Source organism: Anomaloglossus baeobatrachus, chromosome 10, assembly GCF_048569485.1.
Source record: "Anomaloglossus baeobatrachus isolate aAnoBae1 chromosome 10, aAnoBae1.hap1, whole genome shotgun sequence".
Classification (NCBI taxonomy): Eukaryota; Metazoa; Chordata; class Amphibia; order Anura; family Aromobatidae; genus Anomaloglossus; species Anomaloglossus baeobatrachus.
In genome coordinates, this window is record NC_134362.1 from 47009796 (window position 1) to 47022323 (window position 12528).

Genomic DNA, 12528 nt, shown 5'->3' on the forward strand with positions numbered 1-12528 from the left:
TTCTAGAACAGTTTTATTAAAATAAGTATATCAATAAAAAAAAAAAAAAAAAAGGAGAAATATATTTATACAGTTTTATTTTTATAGAGAACATTTATTCCATGCTGTACATGGGAACGGGTAACACCCAAAATACAGATATAAATTACAGTGAATAAACCAATCCTGACAGACGGGTACAGTGGGGAGCGGACCCTGCCCTCAGGGGCTTACAGTCTACAGGGTAAAGGGGAGGAGACAGAAGGTCGGGGATACAAATATATAACACTGACAGACGGGTACAGAGGGGAGCGGACCCTGCCCTCAGGGGCTTACAGTCTACAGGGTAATGGGGAGGAGACAGAAGGTCGGGGATACAAATATATAACACTGACAGACTGGTACAGAGGGGCGCAGACCCTGCTCTCGGGGGGGGTTACAGTCTACAGGGTAATTAGGGAGGGGGAGACAGAAGGTCGGGGATACAAATATACACTGTAACAATCAACTTTACAAATTAATACGTAGAATAAAGCCATGTTGGACATTGGCAACAATGAAAGAAAAAAAATCTTTTGTATCGGAGTCCCGTGCGTTTTAGGTGTAAAAATTGTATTTCTCCATTTACCATAAAAATCCTCTTGTTGAATACATTGGAGGACACCGGAGGATGATGTGCATTAGACCACACTGTTCTCTCAGTCTCTAAGGTGGGACGACGGGGGGCAATTACACCCAGATGCCAGTAGTCACAAACTGTGTTAGAAAAACAAAGGGAGAAGATTAATAGCACACCTCCCACAAAGTGCAACACGGCCCCCTGCCCAGCACGAGCCCCCCCACGTGCAGCCTCCCTCCCCCTGCAAGCTCTTTCCCCCTGCAAGCTCCACCCCCAACGTGCAGCCTCCCCCCCCCCAACGTGCAGCCTCTCTCCCCCTGCAAGCTCCCCCCCCCCCCAACGTGTAGCCTCTCTCCCCCAAAGTGCAGCCTCTCTCCCCCTGCAAGCTCCCCCCCCCCCCCCAACGTGCAGCCTCTTTCCCCCTGCAAGCTCCCCCCCCCCCCAACGTGCAGCCTCTCTCCCCCTGCAAGCTCCCCCCCCAACGTGCAGCCTCTCTCCCCCTGCAAACTCCACCCCCCAACGTGCAGCCTCTCTCCCCCTGCAAGCTCCCCCCCCCCCCAACGTGCAGCCTCTTTCCCCCTGCAAGCTCCCCCCCCCCAACGTGCAGCCTCTTGCCCCCTGCAAGCTCCCCCCCCCAACATGCAGCCTCTTCCCCCCTGCAAGCTCCCCCCCCCAACGTGCAGCCTCTCTCCCCCTGCATCCTCCCCCCCCAACATGCAGCCTCTTTCCCCCTGCAAGCTCCCCCCCCAACGTGCAGCCTCTTCCCCCCTGCAAGCTCCCCCCCCAACATGCAGCCTCTTCCCCCCTGCAAGCTCCCCCCCCCCAACGTGCAGCCTCTCTCCCCCTGCATCCTCCCCCCCCCAACATGCAGCCTCTCCCCCCCCACCCAACGTGCAGCCTCTCTCCCTGCGAGCCCCACCCAACACACACACGGCCCCACACGCACGGCCCCCCACACACACACACACTGCCCCACACACACACACAGCCCCACACACACACACAGCCCCACACACACACACACTGCCCCACACACACACTGCCCCACACACACACGGCCCCACACACACACACACACACGGCCCCACACACACACACACACACGGCCCCACACACACACACACGGCCCCACACACACACACACGGCCCCACACACACACACACACACGGCCACACACACACACGGCCACACACACACACACACACACGGCCACACACACACGGCCCCACACCCACACACACACGGCCCCACACACACACACACGGCCCCACACACACACGGCCCCACACACACACACACACACACGGCCCCACACACACACACACGGCCCCACACACACACACACGGCCCCACACACACACACACGGCCCCACACACACACACACGGCCCCACACACACACACACGGCCCCACACACACACGGCCCCACACACACGGCCCCACACACACGGCCCCACACACACGGCCCCACACACACGGCCCCACACCCACACACACACGGCCCCACACCCACACACACACGGCCCCACACACACACACACGGCCCCACACACACACGGCCCCACACACACACACGGCCCCACACACACACACACGGCCCCACACACACACACACGGCCCCACACACACACACACGGCCCCACACACACACACACGGCCCCACACACACACGGCCCCACACACACGGCCCCACACACACGGCCCCCACACACACGGCCCCACACACGGCCCCACACACGGCCCCACACGCACACACACCACACGGCCCCACACGCACACACACACACGGCCCCACACGCACACACACACGGCCCCACACGCACACACACACCACGGCCCCACACACACACGGCCCCACACACACACACACACACGGCCCCACACACACACACGGCCCCACACACACACACACACGGCCCCACACACACACACACACGGCCCCACACACACACACACACACGGCCCCACACACACACACACACACGGCCACACACACACACACGGCCCCACACACACACACACACACGGCCCCACACACACACACACACACACACACACACACGGCCCCACACACACACACACACACACGGCCCCACACACACACACACACACGGCCCCACACACACACACGGCCCCACACACACACACGGCCCCACACACACACACACACACACACACACACACACACACACACACACACACACACGGCCCCACACACACACACACACACACACACACACACACGGCCCCACACACACACACACACACACACACACGGCCCCACACACACACACACACACACACACACGGCCCCACACACACACACGGCCCCACACACACACACACACACACACGGCCCCACACACACACACACGGCCCCACACACACACACACGGCCCCACACACACACACACGGCCCCACACACACACACGGCCCCACACACACACACGGCCCCACACACACACACACGGCCCCACACACACACACGGCCCCACACACACACACGGCCCCACACACACACACGGCCCCACACACACACACGGCCCCACACACACACGGCCCCACACACACACACGGCCCCACACACACACACGGCCCCACACACACACGGCCCCACACACACACACACACACACGGCCCCACACACACACACACACACGGCCCCACACACACACACACACACACACACACGGCCCCACACACACACACACACACGGCCCCACACACACACACGGCCCCACACACACACACACACACACACACGGCCCCACACACACACGGCCCCACACACACACGGCCCCACACACACACGGCCCCACACACACACACACACACGGCCCCACACGGCCACACACACACACACGGCCCCACACACACACACACGGCCCCACACACACACGGCCCCACACACACACACACACACACACGGCCCCACACACACACACACACACGGCCCCACACACACACACACACACGGCCCCACACACACACACACACACGGCCCCACACACACACACACACACGGCCCCACACACACACACACACACGGCCCCACACACACACACGGCCCCACACACACACACACACACGGCCCCACACACACACACGGCCCCACACACACACACACACACGGCCCCACACACACACACACGGCCCCACACACACACACACACACGGCCCCACACACACACACACACACGGCCACACACACACACACACACACGGCCACACACACACACGGCCACACACACACACACACACACACGGCCACACACACACGGCCCCACACCCACACACACACGGCCCCACACACACACACACGGCCCCACACACACACGGCCCCACACACACACACACACACACGGCCCCACACACACACACACGGCCCCACACACACACACACGGCCCCACACACACACACACGGCCCCACACACACACACACGGCCCCACACACACACACACGGCCCCACACACACACGGCCCCACACACACGGCCCCACACACACGGCCCCACACACACGGCCCCACACACACGGCCCCACACCCACACACACACGGCCCCACACCCACACACACACGGCCCCACACACACACACACGGCCCCACACACACACGGCCCCACACACACACACGGCCCCACACACACACACACGGCCCCACACACACACACACGGCCCCACACACACACACACGGCCCCACACACACACACACGGCCCCACACACACACGGCCCCACACACACGGCCCCACACACACGGCCCCACACACACGGCCCCACACACGGCCCCACACACGGCCCCACACGCACACACACACACGGCCCCACACGCACACACACACACGGCCCCACACACACACACACACGGCCCCACACGCACACACACACGGCCCCACACGCACACACACACACGGCCCCACACACACACGGCCCCACACACACACACACACACGGCCCCACACACACACACGGCCCCACACACACACACACACGGCCCCACACACACACACACACGGCCCCACACACACACACACACACGGCCCCACACACACACACACACACGGCCACACACACACACACGGCCCCACACACACACACACACACGGCCCCACACACACACACACACACACACACACACACGGCCCCACACACACACACACACACACGGCCCCACACACACACACACACACACGGCCCCACACACACACACACACGGCCCCACACACACACACGGCCCCACACACACACACGGCCCCACACACACACACACACACACACACACACACACACACACACGGCCCCCACACACACACACACACACACACACACACACACGGCCCCACACACACACACACACACACACACACGGCCCCACACACACACACACACACACACACACGGCCCCACACACACACACGGCCCCACACACACACACACACACACACGGCCCCACACACACACACACGGCCCCACACACACACACACGGCCCCACACACACACACACGGCCCCACACACACACACGGCCCCACACACACACACGGCCCCACACACACACACACGGCCCCACACACACACACGGCCCCACACACACACACGGCCCCACACACACACACGGCCCCACACACACACGGCCCCACACACACACACACACACACGGCCCCACACACACACACACACACGGCCCCACACACACACACACACACACACACACGGCCCCACACACACACACACACACGGCCCCACACACACACACGGCCCCACACACACACACACACACACACACGGCCCCACACACACACGGCCCCACACACACACGGCCCCACACACACACGGCCCCACACACACACACACACACGGCCCCACACGGCCACACACACACACACGGCCCCACACACACACACACGGCCCCACACACACACGGCCCCACACACACACACACACACGGCCCCACACGGCCACACACACACACACGGCCCCACACACACACACACGGCCCCACACACACACACACGGCCCCACACACACACACACACACACACGGCCCCACACACACACACACACACGGCCCCACACACACACACACACACGGCCCCACACACACACACACACACGGCCCCACACACACACACACACACACGGCCCCACACACACACACACACACGGCCCCACACACACACACGGCCCCACACACACACACACACACGGCCCCACACACACACACGGCCCCACACACACACACGGCCCCACACACACACACACACGGCCCCACACACACACACACACACGGCCCCACACACACACACACACACGGCCACACACACACACACGGCCCCACACACACACACACACACACACACGGCCCCACACACACACACACACACACACGGCCCCACACACACACACACACACACACACGGCCCCACACACACACACACACGGCCCCACACACACACAGGGCCCCCTTTGCCCCCACCAAACGTGCAGCGTCACCCCCTGCCCAGTGCGCCCCCAAGAGAGAGACTGCACGTCGGGGGGGGGGGCTCGCAGGGAGAGAGAGGCTGCACGTCGGGGGGGGGGCTCGCAGGGAGAGAGAGGCTGCACGTCGGGGGGGGGGGGGCTCGCAGGGAGAGAGAGGCTGCACGTCGGGGGGGGCTCGCAGGGAGAGAGAGGCTGCACGTCGGGGGGGGCTCGCAGGGAGAGAGAGGCTGCACGTCGGGGGGGGGGGGCTTGCAGGGAGAGAGAGGCTGCACGTAGGGGGGGTGGCTCGCAGGGAGAGAGGCTGCACGTCGGGGGGGTGGCTCGCAGGGAGAGAGAGGCTGCACGTCGGGGGGGTGGCTCGCAGGGAGAGAGAGGCTGCACGTCGGGGGGGTGGCTCGCAGGGAGAGAGAGGCTGCACGTCGGGGGGGTGGCTCGCAGGGAGAGAGAGGCTGCACGTCGGGGGGGGGGCTCGCAGGGAGAGAGGCCCCGCGAGAGCCCCCACAACACGCACCACTGCCCCGCGAGAGCCCCCACAACACGCACCACTGCCCCGCGAGAGCCCCCACAACACGCACCACTGCCCCGCGAGAGCCCCCACAACACGCACCACTGCCCCGCGAGAGCCCCCACAACACGCACCACTGCCCCGCGAGAGCGCACAACAACACACACCAATGCCCCGCGAGAGCGCACAACAACAAGCACCACTGCCCCGCGAGAGCCCACAACAACAAGCACCACTGCCCCGCGAGAGCCCACAACAACACGCACCACTGCCCCGCGAGAGCCCACAACAACACGCACCACTGCCCAGCGAGAACCCCCCAAACGTGCAGCGTCGCCCTCCGCGAGCCCCCCCCCCCTTAAACATGCAGCGTCACCCCCCTGGCCACTGCGATTCCCCCAAACATGAAGCGTCACCCCCTAGCCACTGCGAGCCCCCCAAACATGCAGCGTCACCCCCTGGCCACTGCGAGCCCCCCAAACATGCAGCGTCACCCCCTGGCCACTGCGAGCCCCCCAAACGTGCAGCGTCACCCCCTGGCCACTGCGAGACCCCCAAACGTGCAGCGTCACCCCCTGGCCACTGCGAGCCCCCCAAACATGCAGCGTCACCCCCTGGCCACTGCGAGCCCCCCCAAACATGCAGCGTCACCCCCTGGCCACTGCGAGCCCCCCAAACATGCAGCGTCACCCCCTGGCCACTGCGAGCCCCCCAAGCGTGCAGCGTCGCCCCCTGCCCAGTGCCAGCCCCCCCAAACGTGCAGCGTCGCACCCTGCCCAGTGCCAGCCCCCCCAAACGTGCAGCGTCGCCCCCTGCCCAGTGCCAGCCCCCCCAAACGTGAAGCGTCGCCCCCTGCCCAGTGCCAGCCCCCCCCCCCCCCCCAAACGTGAAGCGTCGCCCCCTGGCCACTGCAAGCCCACCAAACATGCAGCGTCACCCCCTGGCCACTGCGAGCCCCCCCAAACGTGCAGCGTCGCACCGCGGCCAGTGCGAGCCCCCCCAAACGTGCAGCGTCGCCCCCCCGGCCAGTGCGTGCCCCCCCAAACGTGCAGCGTCGCCCCCCGGCCAGTGCGAGCCCCCCCAAACGTGCAGCGTCACCAACCCGGCCAGTGCCATCCCCCCAAACGTGCAGCGTCGCACCGCGGCCAGTGCGAGCCCCCCCAAACGTGCAGCGTCGCCCCCAGGCCAGTGCGAGCCCCCCCAAACGTGCAGCATCGCCCCCCGGCCAGTGCGAGCCCCCCCAAACGTGCAGCATCATCCCCCTGCCCAGTGCGATCCCCCCCAAAACGTGCAGCGTCGCCCCCTGCCCAGTGCGATCCCCCCCAAACGTGCAGCGTCGCCCCCTGCCCAGTACGAGCCCCCCCAAACGTGCAGCGTCACCCCCTGCCCAGTGCGAGCCCCCAAACATTCAGCGTCGTCCTGTGCTCAGTGCGAACCCCCCCAAAACCTGCAGCTTCGTCCCCTGCGATCCCCCCCCCCAAACGTGCAGCATCGCCCCCAGCCAGTGCGAGCCCCCCCAAACGTGCAGCGTCACCAACCCGGCCAGTGCCATCCCCCCAAACGTGCAGCGTCGCCCCCCGGCCAGTGCGAGCCCCCCCAAACGTGCAGCGTCGCACAGCGGTCAGTGCGAGCCCCCCCCCAAACGTGCAGCGTCGCCCCCCGGCCAGTGCGAGCCCCCCAAACGTGCAGCATCACCAACCCGGCCAGTGCCATCCCCCCAAACGTGCAGCATCGCCCCCCGGCCAGTGCGAGCCCCCCCCAAACGTGCAGCGTCGCCCCCCGGCCAGTGCGAGCCCCCCCAAACGTGCAGCATCATCCCCCCGGCCAGTGCGAGCCTCCCCAAATGTACAGCGTCATCCCCCCGGCCAGTGCGAGCCCCCCCAAACGTACAGCATCATCCCCCCGGCCAGTGCGAGCTCCCCAAACGTGCAGCGTCGCACCGCGGCCAGTGCGAGCCCCCCCGAACGTGCAGCATCGCCCCCCGGCCAGTGCGAGCCCCCCCCAAACGTGCAGCGTCGCCCCCCGGCCAGTGCGAGCCCCCCCAAAACGTGCAGCATCACCAACCCGGCCGGTGCCATCCCCCCAAACGTGCAGCGTCGCCCCCCGGCCAATGCGAGCCCCCCCAAACGTGCAGCGTCACCCCCCGGCCAGTGCGAGCCCCCCTAAACGTACAGCATCATCCCCCCGGCCAGTGTGAGCCCCCCAAACGTGCAGCGTCGCACCGCGGCCAGTGCGAGCCCCCCAAACGTGCAGCGTCGCACCGCGGCCAGTGCGAGCCCCCCCAAACGTGCAGCGTCACCAACCCGGCCAGTGCCATCCCCCCAAACGTGCAGCGTCGCCCCCCGGCCAGTGCGAGCCCCCCCAAACGTGCAGCGTCGCACCGCGGCCAGTGCGATCCCCCCCAAACGTGCAGCGTCGCACCGCGGCCAGTGAGAGCCCCCCCCAAACGTGCAGCGTCGCCCCCCGGCCAGTGCGAGCCCCCCCAAACGTGCAGCGTCGCCCCCCGGCCAGTGCGAGCCCCCCCAAACGTGCAGCGTCACCAACCCGGCCAGTGCCATCCCCCCAAACGTGCAGCGTCGCCCCCCGGCCAGTGCGAGCCACCCCAAACGTGCAGCGTCGCCCCCCGGCCAGTGCGAGCCCCCCCCAAACGTGCAGCATCATCCCCCCGGCCAGTGCGAGCCTCCCCAAATGTACAGTGTCTTCCCCCCGGCCAGTGCGAGCCCCCCCAAAACGTACAGCGTCATCCCCCCGGCCAGTGCGAGCCCCCCCAAACGTGCAGCATCGCCCCCCGGCCAGTGCGAGCCCCCCCAAACGTGCAGCGTCGCCCCCCCGGCCAGTGCCATCCCCCCCAAACGTGCAGAGTCGCCCCCCGGCTAGTGCGAACCCCTCCAAACGTACAGCGTCATCCACCCGGCCAGTGCGAGCCCCCCCAAACGTACAGCATCATCCCCCCGGCCAGTGTGAGCCCCCCCCAAACGTGCAGCGTCGCCCCCCGGCCAGTGCGAGCCCCCCCAAACGTACAGCATCATCCCCCCGGCCAGTGCGAGCTCCCCAAACGTGCAGCGTCGCACCGCGGCCAGTGCGAGCCCCCCCAAACGTGCAGCATCGCCCCCCGGCCAGTGCGAGCCCCCCCCAAACGTGCAGCGTCGCCCCCCGGCCAGTGCGAGCCCCCCCAAACGTGCAGCATCACCAACCCGGCCAGTGCCATCCCCCCAAACGTGCGTCGCCCCCCGGCCAGTGCGAGCCCCCCCAAACGTGCAGCGTCGCCCCCCAGCCAGTGCGAGCCCCCCTAAACGTACAGCATCATCCCCCGGCCAGTGTGAGCCCCCCCAAACGTGCAGCGTCGCACCGCGGCCAGTGCAAGCCCCCCAAACGTGCAGCGTCGCACCGCGGCCAGTGCGAGCCCCCCCAAACGTGCAGCGTCACCAACCCGGCCAGTGCCATCCCCCCAAACGTGCAGCGTCGCCCCCCGGCCAGTGCGAGCCCCCCCAAACGTGCAGCGTCGCACCGCGGCCAGTGCGATCCCCCCCAAACGTGCAGCGTCGCACCGCGGCCAGTGCGAGCCCCCCCAAACGTGCAGCATCGCCCCCGGCCAGTGCGAACCCCCCCAAACGTGCAGCATCGCCCCCCGGCCAGTGCGAGCCCCCCCAAACGTGCAGCGTCACCAACCCGGCCAGTGCCATCCCCCCAAACGTGCAGCGTCGCCCCCCGGCCAGTGCGAGCCCCCCCAAACGTGCAGCATCATCCCCCCGGCCAGTGCGAGCCTCCCCAAATGTACAGTGTCTTCCCCCCGGCCAGTGCGAGCCCCCCCAAAACGTACAGCGTCATCCCCCCGGCCAGTGCGAGCCCCCCCAAACGTGCAGCATCGCCCCCCGGCCAGTGCGAGCCCCCCCAAACGTGCAGCGTCGCCCCCCCGGCCAGTACGAGCCCCCCCAAACGTGCAGAGTCGCCCCCCGGCCAGTGCGAACCCCTCCAAACGTACAGCGTCATCCACCCGGCCAGTGCGAGCCCCCCCAAACGTACAGCATCATCCCCCCGGCCAGTGTGAGCCCCCCCCAAACGTGCAGCGTCGCCCCCCGGCCAGTGCGAGCCCCCCCAAACGTACAGCATCATCCCCCCGGCCAGTGCGAGCTCCCCAAACGTGCAGCGTCGCACCGCGGCCAGTGCGAGCCCCCCCAAACGTGCAGCATCGCCCCCCGGCCAGTGCGAGCCCCCCCCAAACGTGCAGCGTCGCCCCCCGGCCAGTGCGAGCCCCCCCAAACGTGCAGCATCACCAACCCGGCCAGTGCCATCCCCCCAAACGTGCGTCGCCCCCCGGCCAGTGCGAGCCCCCCCAAACGTGCAGCGTCGCCCCCCAGCCAGTGCGAGCCCCCCTAAACGTACAGCATCATCCCCCGGCCAGTGTGAGCCCCCCCAAACGTGCAGCGTCGCACCGCGGCCAGTGCGAGCCCCCCAAACGTGCAGCGTCGCACCGCGGCCAGTGCGAGCCCCCCAAACGTGCAGCGTCGCACCGCGGCCAGTGCGAGCCCCCCAAACGTGCAGCGTCGCACCGCGGCCAGTGCGAGCCCCCCCAAACGTGCAGCGTCACCAACCCGGCCAGTGCCATCCCCCCAAACGTGCAGCGTCGCCCCCCGGCCAGTGCGAGCCCCCCCAAACGTGCAGCGTCGCACCGCGGCCAGTGCGATCCCCCCCAAACGTGCAGCGTCGCACCGCGGCCAGTGCGAGCCCCCCCAAACGTGCAGCATCGCCCCCCGGCCAGTGCGAACCCCCCCAAACGTGCAGCATCGCCCCCCGGCCAGTGCGAGCCCCCCCAAACGTGCAGCGTCACCAACCCGGCCAGTGCCATCCCCCCCCTAACATGCAGCGTCGCACCCCGGCCAGTGCAAGCCCCCCCAAACGTACAGTATCATCCCCTGCTCCGTGTAACCCCCCATAAGACACTTACCTTATTGAAGCCTGAGACATACACGAGCTGCAGCCCCCAACACAGACAGGAGACACTGCTCTGTGCCCCCAACATCCAGGCTGAGACCCCAGAGCTATAACTAATGAGGAAACGCTGACTCTTCTCCACCTCAGGGTCAGGATCCTCCGCTCTGCACAGAGGAGCCCAAGCACTGCCGCTTCCCGCCCACAGATCTGCACGGACCTGAGGAGGCCCCGCCCCTTCCGGTGACATCATGATTTCATGAAATCACTCCTCCCACCTCAAAAAATCAACTCTGATCTAGCCTCTACCTTCCTGGCAGTGCTCAGTGTTGGCCGGGGAGCCATGCAGCGAGGTGGCAATATTACTCGTCGGGTTCAGCTCTGGCTTTGTCGGCAGCTCGTGTAATGTGGGTAAGGAGCTATTTATGGCATAGACTATATTATCCCTATTATACAGCAGTGTAAACTACAACTCCCAGCATGCAATCGTTTATTAGATGGCATTTACCCCCCAGTCACTGATTGTTCTAGTTCTCATTGTCCTCTGGGAGTTGTAGTTCCTCTTTATACCCCATGTGTTCATATGTTAATATTAGACATTACGGCTGACCACTGTTCTGTCTGTTTTCCCTGCAGATGTTCATGTCTGACCTCACGTCTGCCTTGTTTTTTTTACCATGAGGCTGAAGCTGAGGAACATCTTCCTGGTGTACTTTGTGGTGTCCAGCACCGGTCTCCTGTACGCGCTACTGCAACTCGGTGCGTAATCCCCCGACCTACATGTTATACTCCAGGACAATGGTCGCCAACGTCCTGCAAAACCCCCTCACCTCACAGGCCATAGGTTTGCAAGAGCGAAAAAATAAGTTTGTGTCGGTAGATCACTTTAAAGGGGTTTCTCATCTGCAGAAAACTCTTCTCCCCTAGGTGCAGTTTGTTTAAAAAAAAACCAAAACAACTGTGTGAGCTTTATTACTTTCCCAAGTCCAGCATGGAGTCTCCTCTGATGCTTTCC

The 12528-nt window shown here is 65.3% G+C and overlaps 1 protein-coding gene and 1 long non-coding RNA gene across 2 annotated transcripts in view; one reads left to right on the forward strand and one right to left on the reverse strand.

Annotated features, from left to right (window-relative positions):
* Positions 1–11892, reverse strand: LOC142255098 (uncharacterized). Its single transcript, XR_012727345.1, has 2 exons — positions 11530–11892; positions 1–735 (listed from the first exon to the last, which is right to left on the reverse strand). It is a non-coding gene; the product is annotated as an uncharacterized LOC142255098 (long non-coding RNA).
* B3GAT3 (beta-1,3-glucuronyltransferase 3) overlaps positions 11785–12528 on the forward strand; it is a 22188-nt gene continuing 21444 nt past the window's right edge. Inside the window, exons 1-2 of the mRNA XM_075326547.1 lie at positions 11785–11924; positions 12150–12272. Coding sequence (XP_075182662.1) covers positions 12191–12272 — 82 coding nt within the window. The 5' untranslated portion in view covers positions 11785–11924; positions 12150–12190. The remainder of the gene's footprint in view (positions 11925–12149; positions 12273–12528) is intronic.